We start from the raw sequence: 27357 nt of genomic DNA on the forward strand, positions 1-27357 counted from the left end.
TACGGTGTAAGCCTGTTGCAGGAGCCGAGAACCTCTCTCAGCTGGTTGGCTCTTCAAGCGACTTGATCAGTCAAGAAGCGCAAGAATCAGCCATTCTTGTCATCTCCAACTCGTTCATGTCAAAACCATGTGTGAATTTGGCATATGAATATTTGTCTCTTTCAAGAAGTGCGCAAGAAACTTCAATTCACTTAAGGACTTCATCTGGTCACTCACCGAATAATTCGATTGGTGCCTAATGGATGAAACACCCTGCCAGTGACGGGAAGGGACCCTGTCACCCAATAGTAAAGGGGGCTGATCAGCAGGTTGCCCGTCTCCCACCTAGAAGGGTTGGATCGGGTTCACCCATCCCTCATCATTGGTGGCAAGGGAGTCCCTCGCTGGTGGTGGCAAAGGTGGTGCCACTGGCAAAAAAGGACCCCTCTGGCCCACGCCGCCCGATGGTGAGGGGGTCTGACCGGCAGGTCGCTCATCTCCTGGTTGTGGTGGGTCGAAGAAGTCCCCTCCCCCAGCACTGCCCTGTTGTAAAAAGGAAAGAGGTGTGGGGGCTCGAGCATCCCCGACGGCGGTTTTTGCATAGGAGAAAGGCTCCTGCCGACCTACAATCACCTGGAGTGGTTGGGCGTGCCGACTCATTGACGATGATGGTGGTTGGGTGTGCCGACTCATCGATGACGGTGGTGGTTGTGTGCGAATCGGATCCAAGGTTGTTGACTCACCCTTGTTGATGGGCATCTTTCCATGAGACTCTCGAGTGCCACACATCTGTCCCCCCATCTCTTCTTCTGATCATCACATGAATGCCTCCAACATCTGATACAACATACCAAACCGTTGATCAGATGCTTGCTGCGCTTCTTTGATTTCAACGATCAATTTCTCGATCAACGCAATCGAAATGGTTAGATTTAAAAAAAAATGCTATTATTCCTTATTCGTGTGTACAAAAAACAAGAAAAGAAGGAAAAAGAGAAGGAACTAGAAAAATAAGAAGTAAATCAATTAAGAATCTCAAATCAACTTCAATTCCCTATTCCCCATACCCAATAGAAATTATTTATATGAAAAAAACAAAAACCTTATCCGACATTGGATCTTGAATATTATCCAAATATCCAAACTAACAAAAGAATTCAATCCTAGCATGCTACTACAGATCCCATTGGGTCCTTTGTCATTGGATTCATTAGATCTAGTCACCCTCTATTATTCTTCTTTTGCTTCTTGCCTTTTGCTCCAGTTCATCTTTCATGTTAAGGCATTCGACTACCACAACACAGTTACTTTGAGCAATCTTATAGAGAAAATAAAATAGCATTAATACAATATTGAAAATAAGAAGGGAGTCTATAAGTCATGCTAAAACTAAAGAATAGACCTGGGCTGATCAACAAGTCCTCAAAAGTCTATTGACCATAATATTTAACATGCATCATAATGATTATTAAAGCATTGCATACATTTAGTAATGACTTTTAAAGCGTTGCATGTATTTGGTAATGACTTTTAAACCCTACATGCACCCCCTAATGTCAGTGCACTCAGTTATGATCAAGAATAACCTTTGACCCAAACCGTTTTTGGTGTTAAATATTTTTTAAGAGAGTTTTTAATTCACATTTAAAGAGCTTTTATGAGGTACAGAAAAGTTCAAAAAAAGTAGTAAAAAGAATGGTCAATGTTAGACCAGGACTAAGACCGAATCTAACCGAGTAGGACCAAGTCAAATCTGAATCTAAGTTCAAAATTCAATCGGCCCCCAAAGGAACTTGTCCTCAAGGTCAACTCTTCTCATTTTAAACTCATTGAGTTTCAACTCTACTCATTTTAAACTCATTGTGTTTCTAAAAAACAATTTATGTAGGACTAAATAAATTTCATAGTGAACTTTTTCTCAAACCATTTCTCAAAAAACTTAGGCAAAAAGAGGGTTATTTGATCAATGAGCTTGGTTGGAAAGTCTAATGATTTTTGAGCCAAAACAACATCAAGTAAAAAAACTGCATTTTAGAAAATGTCTAGGTGGGTGAAAGAAAACTAGTAAGAAACAACAATGGTAAAGTTTCGGGAACCAGCATAAAAATGTAGTCAAAACTTATCCTTGACATATTTAATATGAACAACAAATTTAATTTGGCATAAAAAGTGCTCAACTTTTAACCTAAACAAAACAATTTGATACGAAAAGATATAAAGCCTTATACATTTTTTCAAAAGCAAGAAGCTTCTCATTAAGCTTTCGGAGTTTTGAGGGTTTAAGAAGCCTTTGGTAACTAAGAATCCAGTTTAGGGCGATAGGCACCTTCAAGGCACGGGGCAAGTAGTCAAAACCAGTCCATGCATGTTGTCTTAGTTTGGGTGTCGACCATTAGGGAATTGTGGACTGACAACTCCGAATGTTCATTGGCGCTTAAGTAGGTCATGCTGTCTGCTGCTATATTGGTTTCATGAGCTTTTGTATGACAAACCCCCGGCGCCTCTGTCCACTACTGATGAGCAACTGCAACCCCTGGTGGATTGAAGTAGAGTAGCCTGGTCCCACACTCTGGTTGGCAAGACCAGACTGACCCGGATGTTTCTTTGTTATCATTATTATCCAGTGAGCCAGACAAGGTGGCCAACTTAAAAGTGGGGAGAGGACCTCTAATTTAGGACATAGCCGGTTTGGCATCAAAGGAGTTTGGTTGCCTTGCCCCCTCAAGAGCACAAAGAAAGAAAGTGACTTATGAAAAAAAAAATGTCTTTACAGCTCTAGTAATTGTGTGTGCCATGCAGCCTCAACGATCCTAACAAAAGATATTCACAAAACACGCCCACTTGTTAATGCATTATTTTACAATAGTAGACTCTGGTGCAACGTTACCCAAATTCAAAAGAGAATCCACTTGGCTGCTTTCTCAGCCTAATCTATAAAAATCCAAGTATGACTTTTTCTTTGTTTTCCTTTCACTCGTTTTTCACGTTTTATTCGGTTTGTCAAATAACGATAAAATAAACTCACTTTCTAGGTATAATTTTATTCAACAATATGCATAGAATTATTACCAAATGGGTTCTTACTTGAGAACATTTATGGATAATTACTATATCATTTTTCTTGATGAAAGGACAATTACTATACCAAGAAGAATTTAAAACAAAATAAATAAAAAACAGATGAAGATCGAGATTTGGGTGTGCAGGGGATATTCATAGGAAGCTCCCTTAACCGCAGGGCATATTGCAGGGATTAGTTTAGATTCTCTCTTGGAGGGGTTATTTTAGCTTCGATCTATAACTCTCTTTTTTTGTGTTACAGATATGTCAATTAGCGGAGATGAACCCAGATGTTCAATTCCCTATGAGAAGAAAGAGGATCCTGTAAAACCCTGGGTGAGATTAGCAATCTCACCTAGCGTTTACAACCACAAACCCCCACCACTTGTACTGTAGCTCAGTACAAGTGGGACCCACGGAGGGTGGGGTTTGTAGTTTTAAACGCTGGGTGTGATTAGCAATCTCACACAGCATTTTACAGGATTCTCTCTCTAGTGCTGCTTTAGTTACCCGGGGGCCAACCACGGCCCCTGCTCGAGTAGAAGAAACTCACAAGGCCTTTTCCCATTCTTCCCTTGTTAAGAAGACCTCCCTTGAGACTGCACATCTCCACAAGGAGAATTATTGTTATGAATTCTGGATCAATCCGACGTAAAGTTGGAGGTTGATTCGGACAATCCACCATTGAAGACCCGCTCTAGGAAATCATACCCGTGCATACCCAAGCAAAAATGACTTATTCGGGTCAAATTGGGGTATAAGGGTATTTTTGTTATTTCATATTTTTAAATTTTTTTGTCACTAATATCTCAAAAACTTTTTTAGTTAGCTTAATTCTAATTTTAAGGACTTTTTAAACTATAAAAATATTTTTTTGTATTTTATTAAGTGTCAGGTTTTACGATGTTATGATCCACTTAAGGTATTATAAGGTTAAGGAGTAGTTTGGATAGTTTATATTTTGGTTATATGTGAATTTTGAATCCTTTTTTTTTCATCCTTGGGTAAGGTTCAATCCACCCAACATTGGATTCTTTTCATTGGCCAATAAAGAGAAATATATAATCCAAGAGAGGCTAACTCATTGGCTGTTGATTAGCCAAAGGTTTGGTGGTTACTTGAGAGGACCAATCCTAACATCCTTAGAGGTTTGCTGCCATTGGACAAGAGTGGAGGAGAATAAGACAAAATAGTTTGACATTGAACTCATTGGCCCTCAAGTTAGGTGGCCTTTCAAGAGAACAAATGAGAAAAAAGTCCATATTTTTCTCCATATTTTAAGCAAACCCAAAAACATATAGGATTTTTTTTCATATTTTTTTAATTTTTGTGAGATTTTTTGAGATGAGAAAGGAAGAGAGTGAAGATTGAACCGGGCCCTAGTAAGGTTCAGAAAGAGTGAGTGGGATTGAGAGTTGGGAGTGAAGGGCGTCTCTACCCTCTTCACGTCTTCTTGCTTGGACACCTACAAGTGGATGCCCCCATTTGGAGTTGTTTTGTACCCGAGCCTTGGCTGCTGAGCCAAAATCATCTTAGGCATGGAGTGAGTTGTCGTGGATCTCAACATAGTGGTGGAACCGTCCCCCTAACCGATGTGCTTGACAGGTCTCCAAAAAGTTGTCTTAGGTGGCTTGGTTCTTCGATTTGAACCATTTTCAACTTATATTTGTTTGTGGCGATTTTAGTCGTGACTGTAGTTGACGTGAAGTCTGTCCTCACACCATTTTGGAGGTTTATACAGTCCCAAACTGAGCCTAGCCGCTGGTCCTAGTGTTTGCACTTTTATCGAATGAATGTTGTTTGAAATCTTCTGTGTTATAATCGATTTTGCCGAAAATCTGAAGTATAAAATTTGTGTTCGTGTATTAATCCTTAGGGACTGAACCAAACTCAGTCGTGTTTGGACTGTCATCACAGTCCTATTGACATGTCCAAGGCCATTGAACCTTTGTTGATTACTTGATCTGGAAGTTCATGCTTAGATTTTACTATATTTGCCGATATATGCATTTTTATTGAATTTTTGGACTGACGGGAGTTGGGGATCGAAGGAAGAGTTGTTAAAATTGAAGAACCAACATTTATTAGTGTTTGTTTTACAGGTTGAATTCTAAAAAGAATTAAAGATAAAATTGGCATATAAATTTGTTAGTTTTATTGTTGATTTTTGCCCAAAAATGTACCCTACTTGCATAAGTGGTCTGGTTTGCATTCGAGCATTAGACTAACCCCTTAGGTTTGTCTCAAATCATGCATAAGCCTTGTTGAGTCATACATTTAGTATCTTAGGGTGTATATTTCCACTGCATACTCATTTTTTTGAGTCAGGTTCTTGTTCTTGGTTGTTTCATTCACAAACTTTATTTTAGTAGGTTAATATATGCTCAAGCTTACCCTCAAGCAGACTCCCTAGTGCATAATTGGATTGAAGCATCACCATTAATAAGGCCATCGCCATTAATAAGGCCTTGCATAAGCTCCTCTCCAAGAGAGGCTTGGAGTTGAGATCCCGTTGCTTCCCTTTGGTTTTCATTTTAGAACTTTTTGTTCTTGGTGTTTGGTTTTAATTATCAGCGGGATGAAGAATTCAATTCAGCAGAGGAAACCAAGTTTTTGGTGGTAAATCATCTCTCTCTCTCTCTCTCTATGGTGTTCCTTTGTCTTAACTATCGATCTAAATTATTTGCAGAAACGCCAATGATTAAGCTCCCTTCATCCTCGATGTGCGGGGGAATTGTGCGCGGACGTCTCTCATCCTCAATTGACTCCACCTTAAGATGACATGGGTCCCACATATTGTACATACCTAGTACGAAGATTCTTGGCAATCTCTCTTCTCATAATTCGCAAACAGTGCAAGGCACTTGCTATCCGTTATTTAGCAGAGTACATGTTTACCCTTAAAAATGCTAGTTTGCCGAGTTCATAAGTGTAGATGGGGACACCGCAATACCGTGCTCTTCATATCAAATCCTCCCCCTGGAGGAGTATCCCATCTCAAAACCAAAACCTAAACTGGAAGGCAGCAAACCACGGACTTGGAAGAATCGGTCCTTTATGCCCACAAGACGAGAAACAGAAGCTCTTGTAGCTGGCTGCACCCTCCAAGTTTCAAAACTGCGATCCAATTCCAAATAAAATGCTAATTGCATCGAGCGCACAGCGAAACCAAAATCAACTGAAAGACCATCATGAAACAAAGGGCCAAGCTCTTCATACATACAACCAATACAAGACTATAAAAGTCCGTTTCACATTTATTTCTCAATTCAGTTGGTCATTCTTGGTAAACAACTCTGATCTATCTGGTCCTAATGAAGAAACAACATTATTTTTCTATTCAATAAAAGAAAAGAAAAAAAAAGCTTACCCTAAACAATCGCACCCTCACCAACAGAAAAAAATTTCAAGCAAACAAGGAGCAAATGTGACCTGAGTGATGACCTCCTGGTCACTGGATTCATCTCTGAGCAGGCTCCACAGTCCGGATGTTAGCTCCCGTCATTGACTCGATCTTATCCTTGGTTATCTCAACAAAGTGACCAAGCATGTCATGGAATTGTTTCAGTCCCGATAAAGGAAGAATGATTGAAGACCGATCGGATCCTGCCACCTACAAAGAAAATTTTCTGCCTGAGATGCGTAGGAAGATAGCAGCAGTGATAGTCCCAGAAATCTCACACAGAAAATCAGGGGACAAAGGTTGAAGGGGCCTGGTGGATTTAGGTAATTCATTTAACTGCGTTTGTCTGGGAAGCCAGCCACAGTTACAAGGATAGCTGTAGTGGTCCTAGAGTAAGAGTATCCCATCTCAAAACCAAGCCTAAGAGATGTACCTCGGATATCCTCAGGAAATGGCCACGGTTGTTGCTACCAAGGTCAAAGAAGAAACGCTTTTGGTCAGCTCTGATCACCTTAGACAGTCCCATGCTTCCCATTTCATCGGACGGCGGCAATTCAACTGACCTGTCAACATTCAGCTCAGACGCGGAACTTGCCTGAGTACCATGGCCTGCTATGAAACCCGCACCCACATCATCTGAGAGCCCAGTGAGTCGTTCTGATGACTCAGATGTTTGCTGTTTCGAAAGCTTAAACATTAGGAACAGATAAAATACAACAGAAGAAAAAAGGCCAGAAAAAAAGGAAAATGAGGGCACACAAAATACAACCATGAGTAAAGCACCTGGTTTGGTAGAATGAACAGTCTAGAAGCATCATATATTTCTGCCAAAATGTTCCTGAATGCTGCCCAGCCTTCATCACGAGCGCTTCCAGCAGGAACAATGATCGTGCTACGATTTCTGCTTACAGATGCTTCAGAAACCTGCAAATATTCAGTTCTAAATTGTATTAATATGATTAAAATTAAAAACAATAGCAATAATAGCAGTAGTAGTAACAATACTAATGAAGGCAGTAATTGAGTTTATATCACATTTTCTTGCAGTTACATAATATGTAACAAATTGGTATGGCTAATATCAACAAAAACAAATTAATTAATTCTCAGCACATGTTTGGCATGCAAGTTTTTAGTAAAAGATACTATGCCGATTATCAACGTGGAATGAGACAGCCACAATGACATTTTCCCCCTGCTCTCTTTTTTTATACCATTCCCCTGCTTACCCAATAAAAACAAAAAAGAGGGGGGACAAAACATGTCGAACATGGCATATACTTCACAAGGAAGGTCATGTGGATGATCTCTAAAGTCTATATAGAACTTTTCTTAGCTCCAACTCTGTGGACTGTGCAGTTCAGGATGGTCAACTGGAAGAAGGAAGGCCTGCATAGCTAATGTTTCAAACAATTCGAACTTCATGTAAGAGAAACAACAACAACAACAACTACTACAACTACGCCTTCATCCCAAATCAACGGGCATTTGGTCTAGTGGTATGATTCTCGCTTTGGGTGCGAGAGGTCCCGAGTTCGATTAACTCCGCCTGTGTATAACTGTTTAGTTATACACTGCCGGTCCCAAGCCTGGATAAAGGAGGAGGGTTGTGGTAGGCCAGTGACAGCCAGCATAAAAACTTAGTCACACCCTATGAATATGAACCAATATGTAAGAGAAGTATGAGGAAAAAATTTAACACTGCAATTTAACATTTAAGCAACCTTTTTCACACAGATAAGACGACAATGAAGATGAAGCAGGAGGAAAGTGTGAATTCCAAAGAGAAGATATGGACATATTGTAAAATCGTCTTCAATGAGACAATACGCATACAAGGGCTAAATCCTCACAAGAGATGTGCACAAAAAGCACTCAAAGAACACTTGAACTAATATGCACAAAGGCATAAAAATACATGAACATGCACAAAGGCATGAAATGCCACAATATATTAGAAAAATGAAAATGCTTGAGCTCTCAAGCTTGAATACAACAAAGGGGAAATACCCCTATTTATAAGAAGTCAAAAGGAGGCCTTGGAGGGGCCTCCAACATAGTCGTTGGAGCCCCTCCAACGGTCACATTTTGTGACTGTTGGAGGGGCCCAACGACTATATTGGGCCCCCCAATGTTTGACCAAATAAAAAAAGAAAATAAATAAATACAACATATTCCTATTAGATTATGCGCAAAATGAAAAAGACAAAAATACTCTTGTTGGGTTTTACAAGATTTATTATTATTATTATTATTATATCTTTATATATATAGAGATATATTTGCATATATATGTGGTCTATGTCACAGGGATTCGGCTAGCAGGGTGCCGCACCCGCGTCGACTCGACGCGGGTGGGGGTGCGGCACCGGGTGCGGTCAACCCGATCCTGGGTGCGTTGACCGCACCCAGGATCATTTAGGTCCAACTTTTTTTTGGATTTTTTTTTTTAAAAAAAAAATTACCCTATGAAATGGGCTGCGGAATTTTTTAAAAAAAAAATTCTGCTAACAGCTGCTGCTGCTGCTGTTCCTGCCTTTTCAATCCTGATCCTTCTTTTTCGTAAAGGATTTTCTCTCTCCATAATAAATGATAATGATGGTGGTAGCCTTGCTGATCCCTCTTTTTCGTAAAGGATTTTCTCTCTCCATAATAAATGATAATGATGGTGGTAGCCTTGCTGATCCTTCTTTTTCGTAAAGGATTTTCTCTCTCCATAATAAATGATAATGATGGTGGTAACCTTGCTGGCTATTAGTATTCACTGTTCTCCTGACGAGATGGGTGCGCTATCGTGCAGCTGTATATAAAATGAAATTTGAAAAAACCCGCATCGGGGGAACCCCCGTGCCCCTGCCGCACCCCCGCACCTGGGTTTTTTGGAAGTGCCGAATCCCCGCACCCGGACCCATGTGACATAGTATGTGGTACATATGTAAATGTATCTCTCTCTCTATATATATATATGTATAAATATATATTCATACAAATATGAGACTACATTTTAACACCCCCCCCCTCAAACTTACGGTGTAATGACCGTAAGTTAGACCAAAAGAAAATTAAATCTGGGGGAGCAAAGCGTCTTGGTGAAGAAGTCTGCTAGTTGATATTCAGATGTCAATATGGAAGATCGATAACCTTCTTCAAATATTCTTCTCGAACATAATGGCAGTTCATCTCTATGTGCTTTGTGCGCTCATGAAAAGTATGATTCTTGGCAATGTAAATCGCACTCTTATTGTCATAGCATAACTTTGTTGGTTCTTGAATATGAACTCCCATATCTTCTAGCAGACGCCGAATCCATACTATGTCCATGGTTGTAGATGCCATGGCTCTATACTCAGCTTCGGTGGAGAACAAAGAGACCTTTTGTTGCTTCTTGCACATCCAAGAGACCAATGATTCACCTAAGAAAACACAGAAACCAGTGATGGAGTGACGGTTATTAGGGTCACCTCCCCAATTAGAATCAGTATAAGCAATTAACTTTAATTCAGAAAATGAAGACAAAAATACTTCCTTATTTGCAGTTCCCTTTAAATATCTGATGATGCGAAGAACGGCACTCATGTGAGTTGTTGTGAGAGCATGTTCAAACTGACTGGTAATATGAATCGCATGTGACAAATCAGGTCGTGTGATCCTAAGATACATCAACGAGCCCACCAATTGTCTGTACGGAGTAGGATCGGTCAGAGGAATCCCGTCATCGATCATCATTTTTGAGCCCACTATTTCAGAAGTTTCACAAATTTTGTCATCAGAGATTCCTGACCTGTCAATAATCTCACACGCAAGTTTAGTTTGAGATAGAAAATAACCACGTTGGGAGTAAGCAACCTCAATTCCCAAGAAATATGTCAAAAACCCTAAATCTGACATTTCAAATTTCGAAGTCAATACGGATTTAATGTTCTTGAGTCCTTTGACATCATCACCTGTTATTAACATATCATCAACATATAATAATAATATGACAATACATGCATCGACTTTTCTGGTAAATAAGGCAGTATCTGTATAACATGAAGAAAAACCATTTTCTAACATTACATTATTAAATCTATCATACCAGGCTTTGGGAGTTTGTTTTAACCCATAAAGAGTTTTTCGAAGACAAAAAACTTCAGCTTTGGGAATTTTCATACCTGGTGGAACATTCATATAAACTTCTTCATTAAGATCACCATTTAAAAAAACATTTTTAACATCCATTTAAAAAATATTTTATTTTTTAATAGACGCAATAGTGATAAGACATTTGACTGTAACCATCCGTGCTACAGGTGCAAATGTCTCTTCATAATCAATTCCATATGCTTGACCATATCCTTTTGCGACTAAGCGAGCTTTGCACCTCTCTAGAGATCCATCGCTCTTAGTCTTAACTTTAAACACCCAACGACAACCTATAGTTTTCTTTTCATAAGGTAGAGTTTGAAATTCCCATGTGTTAGCTTTCCTAAGGGCTTTGAGTTCATTTTCCATAGTTTTTTGCCATTCGACACAGTTTTTGACTTTCCCAAAATTTCTTGGTTCAAAATAAGAATGAATGGCACTAAGACAAGCTCTATATTTATGTGAAAAAGAGCCAAAAGAGACAAATCTCGTTGGAGGCTTCCTATTTCTTTCAGATCGTCTGGTGTCACGTGTGGGAATAGAATCACTATATTGCTCAATTGCACTTCTGAAAGTATTTTTATCTCTACGCGAATAGGTTATTGGGTCATTTGTTGTTCTGTCTTCCTGAGTACTTGATGAGTTGAAGTTGTTAATATTTGCTTCATTGTCATTATCATGATTTGATGATATTTCATCATCACTAGACATATCATCATTACTAGATAATAGGTCAAATAAGAAAGAATAGTCGATATTTTCGTGATGAGAATCATTCTTTTCAAAACCACTCTCATTTTTTAAAAATGACACATTTCTTGAAACATATAACTTATCAATTTTAAAATCGTAACAACGAAAACCTTTTTGAGTCTCGGAATATCCAAGAAAGGCACAGAGAATAGCTTTAGGTGAAAGTTTATCATTCTTATCTGTAAGAACAAAACATTTGCAACCAAAAATTCGCAATCTTTTATAATCTGGTTCCCTCTTATATAGGGTTTCAAAATGAGATATTTTACCCAAATTTCTAGATGGTAAACGATTGATAAGATAAACAGATGCAATAGCCGCTTCGGCCGAAAAGTTTTTTGGAATATTTTGAGCTATAAAAAGAGTTTGAGTGGTTTCAATGATATGCCTATGTTTTCTTTCAGCCAACCCATTTTGTTGAGGAGTTTTAGGACATGACGTTTGATGAACAATATCATTATCTTCAAGATACTTCTTGAATTCATTTGAGAGATACTCTCCTCCGAAATCAGTTCTAAATATTTTTAATTCGCTATCAAACTGATTTTTGATCATTACATAATATGATTTAAAGCATGAAAAAACTTCATGCTTATGTCTAAGAAAATATATCCAAGAGTACCTAGAAAAATCATCTACAAAAATCACATAATAGGCAAACCCTCCTTTTGAAACAACAGGTGCCGGTCTCCAAACATCCGAATAAATAATTTCGAAAGGTTTAGAAGTAAACATGGATCTTTGTTCAAAAGGGATACTTCTCATTTTTCCAAGAATGCAATCATTACAAGAGAATGTATCTTTACAAAAAAATTTAGCAAAATGTAAATAAGATAACTTGGTGATATTGGGATGACCAAGTCTTTTGTGCCAAACATTTATATTTTTATGTTGGCCAACATTACAAAAAGAAGTTTTAGGAACTTGAAGAGAATCTATATAATATAAGTCTCCTTTCCTAGAGCCTTCTCCAATCAATTTCTCGGATCGGCGATCCTGTATTAAACATTTATCAAAAGAAAATTTAATATCACATCCATGGTCCGAGAGTTGGGAAACAGAGAGAAGGTTCAAGTTTAATTTTGGTATAAATCTAATTTTAGGAACGAAAAAGTTTTGAGTTTCAAAATTCCCAAACTCCTTTAATTTCAAGAGAAATCCCATCGGCGGTAGAAACAAAAGATGAAGAACTATTTTTTGAATATTCGAAAAGAGAATACATGTTTGGGGACATATGAAAAGACGCACCCGAATCCAAAAGTCAAGAAGTTTTAGCTGGAGGAGAGAAGGAAGACACGGCGGCTCCCGAGATGGCTCACTTGAGAAGAGGTTGAAGATCCTCCACAATTTGGTTTAGAGAAAGAGCTCCACTTGAAGAGGTCTCCTCCTTTTGCGGTTGAGAGGTGGTGGCCATGGCTAACAACTTCTTCCACTTAGCAAACGGGTTTGATATGCCCCGGTTTTTTACAAAAATGGCAAATAATTCTGCTATAATCCTTTTTTCCACTTTGTCCACCATTTCTTCCTTGCTTTTGATTCTTAAAATGAGGGGGACGATAGGCCCTCAAATTGTTTTCGGGCCTAGACACCGCATTGACCCCATCATTGTCTTCGGAATTGGATGGAACCGCAAACACATTAGACCCTTGCTTACTTATGCCCATCCGGGTTTCTTCTCCACTTAATTTGGTGAGAACATTCTCAAGAGGAGTAAAAGATGACAAAAGAGAAGACCTTATTTGCCCAAATTCGGGCCTTAGCCCATTCAAAAAATTGAAGAATCGATCTTCTTCTAATTGTTTGTGTCGAAGTTCAATCGCCTCTCCACTCTATTTTGGTTCGAGCATAGCAAGCTCATCCCAAATGAAAGAAAGTTCGTCGAAATATTCTCTAATGGTCATTTCGCCTTGAAGAAGAGTTAGAGCCTTCTTTTGATGATAATATTTATAGAACAAGTCCCTAAAAGTATACATTTTCTCAAGATACTCTCATGCTTGAGAAACTTTTTTGAATTTGATAATATTTGCGTTGATTTTGGTCTCAACGGAAGAAAAAAACCAAGACAATATTTTGAAATTCTTCGTTTCCCATTCATCATGCTTTTTCGAATATTCATCAAGGGCTTTGGTTCTTTCCTCCCCTTCAAGAATCTTAATTTCACCTTTCTCCATCAAGGTGATTTTTGGTTCCGATTCCGAGATTGTGCCTTTCACATAACCCCAAAGACCTTTCCCTTTTATATGAGTCTCCATGTTTCCGGCCCAAACATGATAGTTGGAGCCATTGAGTTTAAAACCAAGAGAGAAGTGAGACTCCTTTTTCACCCATTAGAGAGGAAAGATGAGAGAAGGAATACGTACCGCAACAAGATTTTTAGATCTTACTTGTCGTGAAGCCCTTTTAAAATAATGAAGGAAGAGACGCCTCCACTCCAATCTCCAAGAAGCCAAAGGCACATTTTTTGAGGCACTTGAAAAACGAAGAATCACACAATCTTTAATCTTTAACCAAGCTCTGATACCATGTAAAATTGTATTCAATGAGACAATACGCATACAAGCGCTAAATCCTCACAAGAGATGTGCACAAAAGGTACTCAAAAAACACTTGAACTAATATGCACAAAGGCATAAAACAACATGAACATGCATAAAGGCATGAAATGCCACAATATATTAGAAAAATGGAAATGCTTGAGCTCTCAAGCTTGAATACAACAAAGGGGAAATACCCCTATTTATAAGGGGTCAAAAGGAGGCCTTGGAGGGGCCTCTAACATAGTCATTGGAGCCCCTCCAACGGTCACAAATGTGACCGTTGGAGGGGCCCAATGACTATATTGGGCCACCCAAGGTTTGACCAAATAAAAAAAGAAAATAATAAAAAAGAAAAGAAAGAAAAGAAATAAATACAACATATTCCTATTGGAATATGCGTAAAATGAAAAAGACAAAAATACCCTTGTTGGGTTTTACAAGATTTATATATATATATATATATAGAGAGAGAGAGAGAGAGAGATTTGCATATATACGTGGCATATATGTAAATCTCTCTCTCTCTCTCTCTCTCTCTCTCTCTCTCTCTCTCTCTCTCTCTATATATATATATATATATATATATATATTCATACAAATATGAGACTACATTTTAACACATATTAGGTTCAGTCTCTTTGATAGTTGTTCAACCTACCGTAAAAACCACAATGCATACTCCAATAAACTGCTTATTACAAATTTGTTCTTTAACTAAAAAAATTACAGTAATATTTTCTAGATAATAAAACTAATTTATATATTAGTTGCCTATCACAGTTGGTTCAAAAGATGACCATAAAAGGAATCTTGTTTGACTGCCCTAAAATTTTCTCCCAAACATTTTACTGAAGTCAATAGCATGCACATGCCAGAATCTATACCAAAAGAAAACTCTCTCTCTCTCTCTCTCTCTCTCTCTCTCTCTCTCTCTCTCTCTCTCTCTCTCTCTCTCTCTCTCATGTTACATTCTAAATGCCATATAAATGCCCCTTAACCAAAACACAGACTAAATGACAGTATAACCATCAAGGTTTACATGTCATCTTTGAAATTTGAGATTTGCAGTGAGGCATCCTAGTTCTCTAAAACCAGAAATACAATTCATGGTCTGAACAAAGTGTTGGAGTCTTGTTGGCACCGGATAACAGGAAGACTGTTTTCCATGAGGGAAAACTCAAAACTCAACAGCAAAATATATTCAAGAAATTCTAATTAATATTTGCAACAATTTGCAACATATTTCCCAAGATTTTGATTCATAAAATCTTTAAAACTCTTTCTTTGGAACTGCAACATTTCTAAAATATTTTTCAAAAATGAAAGTAGGAAGAATTAAATTTCTTTTTCAGACTTCTAAATCAAATTTCTTTTTAATAGTCTTTGTCCCACTTCATAAGAATTTGCAAAGAAAGCTATTTTCTTAAAATATTTTGGATCAGAAGCTTGGCCTCAAGCTCAAAAGCGCCTCAACCTACATGTGTTGCATGGTTAGCCTCCCAAGCTTTTTGATCCATAGTATACTTACAAAATCTCTTTGTAACATGACCTGACTAGAATATCCAAGGAATAGGACTTGTGCTTCAACTTGAATCATTAACTTTTCATTGGGAGCTATGCAACATCTTTATATATTGATCTCAATAACAGGATGTGTTAGAGCCTGCTTGGGACTGCACCACTTATTCACATTACTCTACAGGTCTCTTTCTTTCCTTTTTTTTTTCATTTTGCCACAAATAAGAAACATATTATTGGAAAGCTTAGAAGAATCAGCCCTAACTAGATTTTCTTAACTGGATGCCACCAACTGCATGGTTGATCGCATTCTCATTTCCTATCTCGATCTACCATTGAAACACAGACTGCGTACAAGACAAGCAAAAAGCTTCACCAACAAAGCAATTCTAAGCACCAAATTGGAACTACTCAGCATCTAACATAATATCCATAAAAACATACAAAATCATTTCATCAACTGCAAAAGTCCTCTGGTTGTGCAACAAACACAGGCAACAACATGAGAAATGAACCACAACATCTACATAAACCTATGTCACATGGGTACGGGTATGGGTGCAGTTACAGAGGGTACAACATGGCCATATATATATATATATATATGGTGCTCCCAGAGCACCTACTCCTTTATCTATACCGTTGGATTAATTCCTATGTCACATGGGTGCGGGTGCAGGTGCGGGTGCGGGGATGCAGCACTTCCAAAAAACCCGGGTGCGGGGCTGTAACAGGGGCAAAAATGTAAATATATATATATATATATATATATATATATAATTTTGAAGTTTTAACAGTTTAACATTTAACAGGTAACATTGTCATAATATCATTCATCATGCATGGAGTATATCAACCTAAATATCAAATTATCAATCAAATAAGTAAAACATAAAAGAACTAAATTACATACCAAAGTATACCCTGATGAAGTAATGGATGTTAATAATTTTCTTCATCATCAAATGCATTATTAGAAGGAATACTAGGCTCAGCTAAATCCATGTTTGTTATGTTGAAATCATGCTCTCTCTCGAAGTCACACTTTTCTGGGTTTACATCCCAAAATTTGGATGTTCGTTGTCTGCGTTACAAACCCAATTTGAAAATGTTAAATACAATACAAGTATATTTAAATAAAAAACTAAGAAATAATCAAATAACTAAGAGAGCAAATTAGTATTTGTATTCATCATTGATTCGCGAAAGTAATCGAAGATTTGAATGAACATATACTAAATCCTCTACACGCTTGCTGGTGAGTTTGTTTCTCTTTCATGTTGTGGATTTGAGAATATGTGCTCCAATTTCTTTCACAACAAGATGAACTAGCAGGCTGCGATAGCAATCTTAATGCAAGACGTTGAAGAATAGGTGTTTCTGATCCAAATGTTGACCACCATGTGATAGGATCTATATTATCTTCTTCTCTCGCGAATAATGCAGGTCCATATAATCTCGAAGATGAAAATTTTTCAAACTCTTGTGTGACTTGATGTAGAAGATATGCTTCTGAAAAAAAGTCTTGTCATACACATATTTCTATGTCTTGATAGCTCTGGGTCTAAATTTGGAGGGACACAACCAATACCACCAGCCCGCCACTTATTTGCATAATATTTTGGATTAAGAGAATGTGTCATGCAATGCAAAAAAGTTTTGCTCTTTTCCCATCTTCTGACTAAAATTGAATGAATATGATTAAAAAAATCTGAATCATCCAATGCAGGATTTTTTTCTTCATACTTGAAAACTATAGCTTGTATTTTTTCAATCATATTATCCCGCATTTCATAAACTCTGTGAAGCATGGGCTCATCATTATCAACTTCTCTTAACATTTCCCAAATAGGTTGCGTAAATTGAAGGAAGTATATCACTTTGTCTGAAAACTCATCATCAAGAATGAATTTTTTAATTTCTTGAGCTTTGATATCATCATCAGGACGATAGAATGTTTAATTTTCATCAGTCACCATGTTAATCAAAGCATTCTTCACTCTTTTAATCCTCTTCACTGTCACAATGATGGACGCAAAACGTGTTTCAGCGACCTTCAACAATTTCAAGTCAGAATGCCTATTAAATATAGCATTAGCACAATGGTGGTTAACAACAAAATTCCTAATGTTTTTGACATTTCTTTCTAAATCTTCAATCCATGAACATAAAGCATATGCTTGTGAATTTTCTTCTTCTTTGGGGTTGCAGATGCTCTTTAGGGCTAGATTTAAGTTGTGTGCTACACAAGGAGTTCAAAAAATATGAGGGTACACACTCTCAAAACTCAACGCTGCACTTTTACAAACTGGAGCGTTGTCTGTAATGATTTGTACCACTTTCTGATCACCAACTTCTTTTATCACTTCTATAAACAATCCCTTCAAATACTCTGCATTTTTATATTCCCCAGATGCATCAACTGCTTTCAAGAATATTGGGTCACTAAGCGAACAAGCAATGAAATTGATCAATGGACGCCTTTGAATATTTGTCCATCCATCATACACAATAGAAACTTCATTTTGCTCCCATGAATATTTTTTAATCTTCAGCAATCTCTCCACATTTGCCCTCTCTTCTGCAAGAAGTGTGGTTCGTATTTTTTCTTAACTTGAGGCGCATATCCACTCAAATTACAATTTGCCAAGGATGTTACTAAATCCTTCCAATAAGGATTTTTAGCCGCATTAAATGGGAGTGAACCAGAATAAAAATACCTCTCAACTTTTCTATCCAATTCTTCTCTTCCATATGTATTGAATAATGTTTGTATCGTTCCTCTACCTCCTACATTAACTTTTTTTTTCAGCATCTTCTTGGTGGCTTGCAAATGGCACACTAACTGCACAAGAATCGGCCATTGTCTTTCTCTTCTCATATTCTTCTTGTATTTTCTTGTATTGTCTTCGCATTGTCTCATCAACTTTTCTGCGAGCTAAAATGCCATGTCCTGGTATCTTCAACAAATGAGTTTTCACTCTTGTGTAAGACCCAACAAAATCTCTTTCGCAGAGCTTGCATTGAAATCTCTTGTTTCCACCACCTCTTTTTCCAGTTTTTGCAAGTTTATCTACATGTACTCATAGTGGCCCCACATCATCAATCCACTACAACTATCAGCAAAACTAGCAACAGAACTCACATGTTGGGATGAGGATGACACAAGTCTTTTCCCTTTATCCATCATTTTTATCCTGAAAACACAAAAAAAATACATTCAAAATTTTACATCAATTATACAAACTGACATTATCTTGATATAAAATCACCAAGGAGGGGGGATCTGCCCCTCCCCTGCCAAAAACAGAGAGCAGGGACGGAGGCTCGACCCCTCCCCTGCCGAAAACAGAGGGAGCAGGAGGGGCTCAACCCCTCCCCTGCCGACCCAACAAGAGAGCGAGAGGGGGGGGGGGGGGGCTCAACCCCTCCCCTGCCGAAAACAAAGGGAGCAGGGGGGGCTCAGCCCCTCCCCTGCAGACCCAACAAGAGAGAGAGAGAGAGGGGGAGCTCGGCCCCTCCCCTGCTGAAAACAGAGGGAGCAGGGGGGGCTCAACCCCTCCCCTGCAGACCCAACAAGAGAGCGAGAGGGGGGAGGGGCTCGGCCCCTCCCCTACCGAAAACAGAGGGAGCAGGGGGGGCTCAGCTGCTCCCCTATCGACCCAACAAGAGAGCGAGAGGGGGGGCTCAGCCCCTTCCCTGCCGAAAACAAAGGGAGCAGGGGGGGCTCGGCCCCTCCCCTGCTGACCCAACAAGAGAGCGAGAGGGGGGGCTCAGCCCCTCCCCTGCCGAAATCAGAGGGAGCAGGCGGGGCTCGACACCTCCCCTGCCGAAATCAGAGGGAGCAGGGGGGCTCGGCCCCTCCCCTGCCAACCCAACAAGAGAAAGAGAGGGCGCAGGGGGGGCTCGGCCCCTCCACTGCCAACACAAGCAGAGAGCGAGAGGGACGTACCTACAACGAGGGAGAGGAGGAGCTTCGGAGGTGGCGTCGGGAGGAGAGGGCTCGAGCTGAGCTGCGCTAGAGAGGAGAGGAGAGGAGTGATTTGGGCAAAAAAAAATTGCCCTAATCACTCCTTTTCATCAGGTTTTTTTTTAACATCCGAAATATAGACGAAAATGACCCTGGGTGCGTTGACCGCACCCAAGGTCGTGTTGACCGCACCCGCGTCGCGTCAACGCGGGTGCGGCACCTGCTTTGCCGAGTCCCTGTTACTTAGATTAATTCTAATCCAATGGTTTAGATAAGGTTTAAATTTTGAGGGCTTTCCTTTATAAACGATTTTCAAATAAATAAATGAGGTAGGAGGAGTGGCGGTTTTCAAAGGTGAAATCAATGAGTGGCAGTTTTCAAAGATGAAATTAATGAGTTCCTCTCTCTCGTTCATATGTAGACATGAATCATGTGAATGAATGACATGAATGAATAAAATGGATGGATGATGGGCATGCATCCATGATCAACTAACTTGTTCTTAAATTTCTAGAAAACAAGTTTTTTTTCTGTCTCTCTTCCTCTTTCATGTTATATAAATTGATGCATGGGCATGAATGTATGAACCGATTGTAGACAAGGATGGAAGCATGGCATGAATGCATGATTGATGATGAATGGATGAATGATCTCGCTCTCTCTCTCAATAATGGACATTGATGCATGATGATAAGTTGATAACTATGAGAGGGAGAGAATTACAATAACAATATGGAGGCATCTTACACACAAATAGAAGTGTCCCCCACACAATATTTATATCCGCAGGTACACCAAGGCCAATATGAGTGCATGTGTTTGCAACCTCAAATTTGACAATAACCACTTATGAAAGAGTCCTTCAATCCACAACAAGAAAAGGTTCCTTCAATCAACAAATAACAGACTTCTTGAGTCCACAAGAAGCAAGGGGATAATAAATTTAATTTCAATGGTGAAATTCCATCTTACCAAATAACTAGGTTTCTTTTTCAAGTATAACCCTCCATAAATAAAAAAATTGGAAGAGATGAGAGAGAAGAGAAAGAGAATACCAAAAGCTGCAGTGAAGTCCAAAACCCAAAGAAATTAGGGTTGGATGTTTCATTATGGGACTCTTTTATAACAAGATACATGTAATAGATTACAATAATGCCCTTGGTAGTCAGTAGTCACATAACCGGGGTTCAATATAAAGTAAAATATAGCTAAACAAAGAAACTACCCCATAATAAGGCATGCCCTCCATCATGGACCCACAACCTTCAATATCAGTCATGGACTTGGGTCCACTATGGATCATGGATCTGGACCAACTAAATCATATCTCGTTCCAACAGCCCATATCAAGCTATGCATAGGTAACAACTAACAACCATGAAGAGCTTGTTTTTCAATTTCCAATGTCTCACCTTCATTAATGCCATTATAAACAAATCAATAAACCCTTGCCCTGGATAAATCAAGTCTCCAATTCTTATGACTCAATCTTCCCTCTCACAAGATTATCTAACTCAATGTGTTTCTTTTTATTGTGCTGTACAGGGCTCAAGGATATTGCAACTGCACTTTTATATTTCAATACAAATTTGACTTGGATATTGAAATGCCTAGGGCAATCAATAAATTTTTTATCCAAGATACATTTGAAGTCAATAAATCATAGGCTTGTACTCGGCTTCTCTGCTAGACCGTACCATTGTTCTCTGTTTTTTGATGCTCTACGATATCAAGTGCTCACAAAGAGACATAATACCTGGAGGTAGATCTTCTAGTATTAGGGTCACTAGCCTAATCAGTATCTGAGTAGGCAATTACAATTAAGGGCATAGAACATAGAGCTCTCTGCTGAGTAACCTCATAAATCATTCCATCCATTAAAGTCCCTTTCATATAATGAAGAATCCTTTTCACAGCCTGCATCTACGAAGTTATAAGAGCATGCATATATGAATATGCTTGATTCACAGCAAAAATCATGTCTAGTCTAGTGATGATAGGTAATGCAACGCTCCAAGACTTCTACAACTCTTTGGTCAATCAATAAGATCTTTGAAAATGCTTTTATTCATAGTTACAGATGTCCATGAAGGCTAGCAATCCATATACTTGATCTTGTCTTCAGATCTCTAGCATATTTGTGTTGTGACAAAACAAAGACAGACTTTCCTTCTATCAAAATCCACTCCAAGAAAATATCTTAATGGCCCGAGCTCCTTCATGTGGAACTTTTCATGCAAAATTTGATATGAGCAATGGATCAGGTTTGTGTTGGTAACTTGGTACCCGACCTGACTCAAACCTGAATTTCTGGGGTATGGGCAATAAAATGTCAACCCGAATATTATTTGTGTTGACTCAAACCCGATCCAAGTAATATGCAGGCCGAGTTTGGATTATGATATTTGCAGAGTATCCGACCCGAGTGTTTTATACATTCTAAGTGAAAGTAAGCTCCTGAAATTATACAGATCCGAGTTAGGGATTTCATTTTCTTGACCCGGCAAAACCCGAACATGAACCTGAATCCAACTTGTTATTTGGACGGGTTCAAGTACACCCTGATGGGTCGGATACCCGACCTGTTGACAGCCTTAAACATGAGTGCTTGAGAATTCCCTGTGATCACAATGCCATCTGGTTTTCAACAAATTAATACTTATGCACTTGTCTTTTTTCCACACAAATCTACTTAACTTTTGTAGGAACTGTGTTCAAGTACAATAATACAAAAACTCTCAAACTAGGAGTGTGAAGCTTGCTTGAGCATGATTTTCGGAAAAAAAAAAGCTTGTTTGAGCCCATAAATTGCAATCGTGGAGTGGCACGCTTTAAGCCACAAGTGTCTTTTTGAAAGTATTAATATTGGTCATCTATGGAGATTCTCAGTTTTTTTGTTATTTATTTTTGGTGCACTTGTGGTTGGTCAACATTATAAGGGCATATCCATCCAGAATGTAATTATAAGTCAATCAGAGGGGTCGAACCCTATCCCTTAGGTATCAGCCCTTAAACCTTAATGAGGATACCTCTCTTGGAGTTCTCCCTCACAACTGTAATGAAATCAAGCGGAAAGCAAACCATAATGTGCATATGCACAATAACAAGTGGTACAAGGGACAATACAAATGTGAAAGGCAATACAAAAGCACCTAAGTGCATTAAATGTGCACAAGCACAAGTCAATCAATGGCAAATACATGAGATCATAAGAAGCACCAAAGAGCATACAAAAGAACACAAAAAACATAAAAAAATAATAATCTTTATTGAGATAGAATGCTTAAGAAAGCATTACATCTAATGGGACAAGAGGTCCATATTTATATACAAACAAGAGGGCCAAGAGGACCCATATAGGTTGGGAAAGGCGAAATATAGTTGGATATTTCCAACAGCTATATTCACTAAAAGACAAAACTGCCATTTACAAAAGTTTAAAGGATATAATAAAAATAAAATAAAATAAAAGGTCAGTTCTGCCCCTAAAGAGCGGAGCCTATTACATGTACTGAATTGCCATTCTGCCTCTAATGGGCAGAGCTTATTCCATGTACAAAATTACCACAATACCCTTAAAGGGTATTATCTATTACAAAGAGAAGACAAACACTTTAAAATTATATAATATATACATATACAAATCTATACACTATATATATATATACACATGTTAACACTCCCCCTCAAACTTCCAGTGTGATTACCGAAAGTTTAAAAATACAAAACAAAAGGAAGGATCCAAGTCTTCATTGATAATCTTCACCAAATGCCTTCATCGGCTATCTCCATCTTCATGATATGATGCATAAGAAACAAAATTTCTTTCTCAACCCATATATATATATATGGAGAGAGGATGGTTAAGTTCCATAACAAAACATAAAGGTATCATAAACTAAACAGTTTTAAAAGCGAGTAAGATATGCACCTTAATCAATAATTTAAAAAATAAATAAATATTAGCAACAATTCAAACAAGATACAATAGTCATTAAGATAGACATAAGAAATATATTTCATAATCATTTTTTTAAGAATTTCTTGTTTAGACAATCATAACCATAAAAAAACCATATTTTCTTAAGAAAATATAAATTCTCAACATAGTAGAATTTTGATTACTAAAGTTCAAAAGACAAGCACATATTAGACATAAAATATCAATAACATATAAACAATTTTGTAATAATGTCCCACATGCTTAGGTAAACATTTCAAATAAAGATACAACTCATTAATTATACTAAGCAAAACACGACAACATGTATATTAAATGTAATAGCTCAAAGGAGCTCACAGTAAGAGGAAGAATTAATTAAATTCATACAAAAAAATGAAAGATAACCATCATGGAACAAATCTAAATATCCCCAACATATATATCCAACATTCAATTAAAGCATATTTAATGCATGAAAACCCAATAGAATTTATGTACAAGAGGCAAAAGGGCCACTCACACAACCCAAATATGGGTTCAAGCACAAAAGCCACTAAGAACCAAGAGGACACACATAAAAATAATAATTTTATTAAGGAGATAATGCACACAAAATGCATGTAAATTTTTCAAGAGATAACCATTTTCCATACAAGAACAAACAGGCAACGAAAAAGATTAGGAAATACATGAAGAGATTTTAAAAATCACATAAACAACAAATCATAACAAGAGAAATGATATTTGCAAATCTCAACAATAGTTTGCTCACGACAAGCAATCACCTCTTTGACCTCCCACTCAATATCCTCAAAATTCAAGTGTATCAATGCATAGGACAAAAGATCAAACATAAATGTCAGCAATAACCATATCAGTGACCATGCACCAGCAATACTGATTATCTAAACTAACAATAAATACCAGCTACAACCACAAGAGGTGCACATCGATATATATACAAAAGAGAGCATTGATCTTAACAATCACATGGGTCCAACAAAATATATTTTCTTTTTATTTTAATTATACTTTTAGTAACTTGGTTAGGATAACTAGGATCTGGTTAGGGAGGGACCTAGTCAAGCTAACTGACCCCCTCTCTAGTCTAGTTCTAACTATCAGTTAAAATCTTATTTTGGCAATTAGAGGGTGAATAGGGTTTATGGGTTAGTATTTCATTTTTGAATTGAGGCTGAACCCAAACCCAGGTCACACACTATATAAAGTGGCCTAGGGTCTCTATTTAGAGATTAAGTATTGGAATTAATTTTTGCTCTCTCTTTGAATCACATTGGACCAGGTCCCCAAGGCTGGTCGTGTTAAAATGTAATCGTAATTCCTTTTGTGTGTGTGTGTGTGTGTGTGTATATATATATATATATATATATATATATATATATATATATATATTGTAATACCCTAAAAGGGTATTTTTGTCATTTCCATTTTACGCATATTCCATTAGGACTATGATTGTACTTTTTTATTTCTTTTTCTTTTATTTTTTTCCTTTCTTTCTTATATTCTTTTTTATATTTGTACCACCTTGGGGGGGCCAATGTAGACATTGGACCCCTCCAATGGTCACATTTGTGACCGTTGGAGGGGCTCCAACGATTACATTGGAACCCCTCCAAGGCCCTCAATGTAACCCCTATAAAAGGGGGTCCTCTCCTTTGTATTTATATTCTTAAGGGAGCTTTAGCTCCATTATAAAAGGGTTTTACCCTATTTCTCATAATAAAGATATATTCTTTTAGCCTTTTGGCTTAACCCCTTTGTGGGTTTATGGGTTTTGCACTTTATGTGCTTTTGGTTGCCCCTTAGTGGGTTTGTGTATTTGCACCTTAAGTGTGCATTTATGGGTTCATTATCGAACCATTTATTTTCTAACATGGTATCAGAGCGAGGTCATGATCGGGTTGTCTTTTGGTGCATCGGAAGGTGTGCCGCTCAAAAAACTTCAAAGAATGGTGAAGTATTCATTGTTTTTTTTAAAGTATTATGCATTATGAAACTATTTTCTTGCATGTGTTTTCTTTATTATTATGAAAATCAAAATGTATTTTGCACATTTAGTGTTTGTGGTACTTGAGAACCCTTACTTTTCACATATCACATTTCACTTGTTCGCATGTTTTAAAATATTTGCTTTTAAAATTGGTAAACTTGTTTGTTTTCTAGATATATGATTGCTCAAAAATGGGTCATATATCATATTTTTTAAATTTGATGTCAATCCTACTTGAACTCGTGTATGGCTTTAGGAGTTTTCTATTATTATTGACTTCAAGTATTAAAAGCTTGAAGTTCATATTTTTCATGTCTTTGTGCATGTGTATCTGTGCCTTTGTGCACTTGTGAGAGTTCTCCTTGTGCCTTTGTGCGCACTTCTTGTTTTTAGCATTGTGTTTATACACAAATATTTTTTTTATATAGAGATTTTTACATGAATGAACATACATGGTTGTGATAAAATTCTTTTATATGTGTAGGAAGCTCTTAAAGAAAGTTTGGTTGAGATTGAATATTTTAGTATATGAAGGATTTTGATAATTCACATACTTCTCTACGCATTCATCGATTACCCATCACATATAATAGTAATTTATGTTTTTCAAAATTGTCTTCAATTATGTAAGATTGATGATTTTTGCATAGTTGTTTCATGATTGACTTATAAGTTAACTTCTAAAATTATATATGTTTTCTTGCTAAATGAGTATTATTGGTCTTTGCTTAATACTCTTGACTCTCATATGAAACCTAATTTGTTTTGAGGTCCTCTCTTGTTTGTGTGTCTTAGTGCACTTTTTGCGAAAATTGATATATGAATATGGTAATTCTTGAATGTAAATTTCTCACATTTGAATTAAGCCTTTGTCTTTCATTTTTTGTATGAACCCTAAGTAATTCTTGTTAATGATAACTATTTGTGAGAATTCCGTGATCCTTGTGAAAAGAAGGATTGTAAAGGTCATTCAATGTTTTTGGTTTATTTAAAGAATCTTGAAAAGTTTTTGTGGTAAGTATTAAAATTTCATATTGTGTTTATTGCATAATAAGATCTTTTGGTATAAAAGATTTCATTAGTTTGGATTTTCTTCTAATGGTGCAAGTTTATAAACTTACTTGTTTGTATTTTTCACATGAGATTTTCAAACCTCTTGATTATATCACTTCTATTAAAAGATGCCTACGTTGGCCGTAATATGTTCTCATTTTCTTACATTGAATTGCACTTGTTGAGCATATAATTGCATAATTAATGCTTGAGAGTCTCAAGCTCTTCTCTTCCTTTCAATAGATTTTCGATACAAGCCTTTGTGCATGTTTGCATTATTTTACGCCTTTGTGCGTATTTGTTCAAGTATTGTTTGAGTGTCTTTGTGCACATCTTTTGTGAAAGTATTAGTGCTTGTTTGAATACTCTTTAAAGAAGCTTTTATAATTTAGTGCCTTTCTCAAGGCTTGTGTATGTATTGTCCTTTAGTGGACTTGGCTATTGACTCTTTTATTTGTCCATTGTAGGACATTGTAAGTGCTTATAGCATTTTTTATTTTTCGCATATCTCATTACAATCAAGGAATATTAAAGCTTGGTTTTAGTCTTGATTATCCCAAAATGGTTCTTTCACATAGCATTGCGTATTCGAAAGAATGTTGTTTTTTAAAAGAGTATTCTTTGCCTTTTATGGCACTCCTATGTTGTCCATCACAAGTTGTTATATGATGCATCAATCATTTTTTGCCTTGTTATTATTATATCAGAGATGTTTGTTGAGGTGAGTTATGTGCACCTCGTGTTATGTCATCTTAGACTATCAACTTGTAGTTTGACTCTAAATGACTTGTTATGTGATCTCTAATTATGAGTGTGTCACTCGTTTGTTTTTTGGTCGTTGATCTTATGGATGCTTTTAATTATGTATACCTGTGATGGATGTCTTAGGTTTGAAACCATAGTATTTCAAGGTATATTGAAAAATTGATGTTCTTTAATTGTATTTTCATTACAAGCTTTCTTACCTCAAGTGTTTTCTCCTTTTATGCCCCTTATCTAAGT

The 27357-nt window shown here is 37.3% G+C and overlaps 1 protein-coding gene across 1 annotated transcript in view; it reads right to left on the bottom strand.

Annotated features, from left to right (window-relative positions):
* Positions 1–6234: 6234 nt before the first annotated feature.
* Positions 6235–27357, bottom strand: part of LOC149826945 (transcription factor Pur-alpha 1-like) — a 29681-nt gene continuing 8558 nt past the window's right edge. Inside the window, exons 3-5 of the mRNA XM_090020177.1 lie at positions 7226–7366; positions 6876–7118; positions 6235–6652 (exon numbers count right to left, since the gene is read on the bottom strand). Coding sequence (XP_089876303.1) covers positions 6500–6652; positions 6876–7118; positions 7226–7366 — 537 coding nt within the window. The 3' untranslated portion in view covers positions 6235–6499. The remainder of the gene's footprint in view (positions 6653–6875; positions 7119–7225; positions 7367–27357) is intronic.

This window comes from Nuphar pumila, chromosome 10, assembly GCF_984573655.1.
Source record: "Nuphar pumila chromosome 10, dmNupPumi1.hap1.1, whole genome shotgun sequence".
Taxonomy (NCBI): domain Eukaryota; kingdom Viridiplantae; phylum Streptophyta; class Magnoliopsida; order Nymphaeales; family Nymphaeaceae; genus Nuphar; species Nuphar pumila.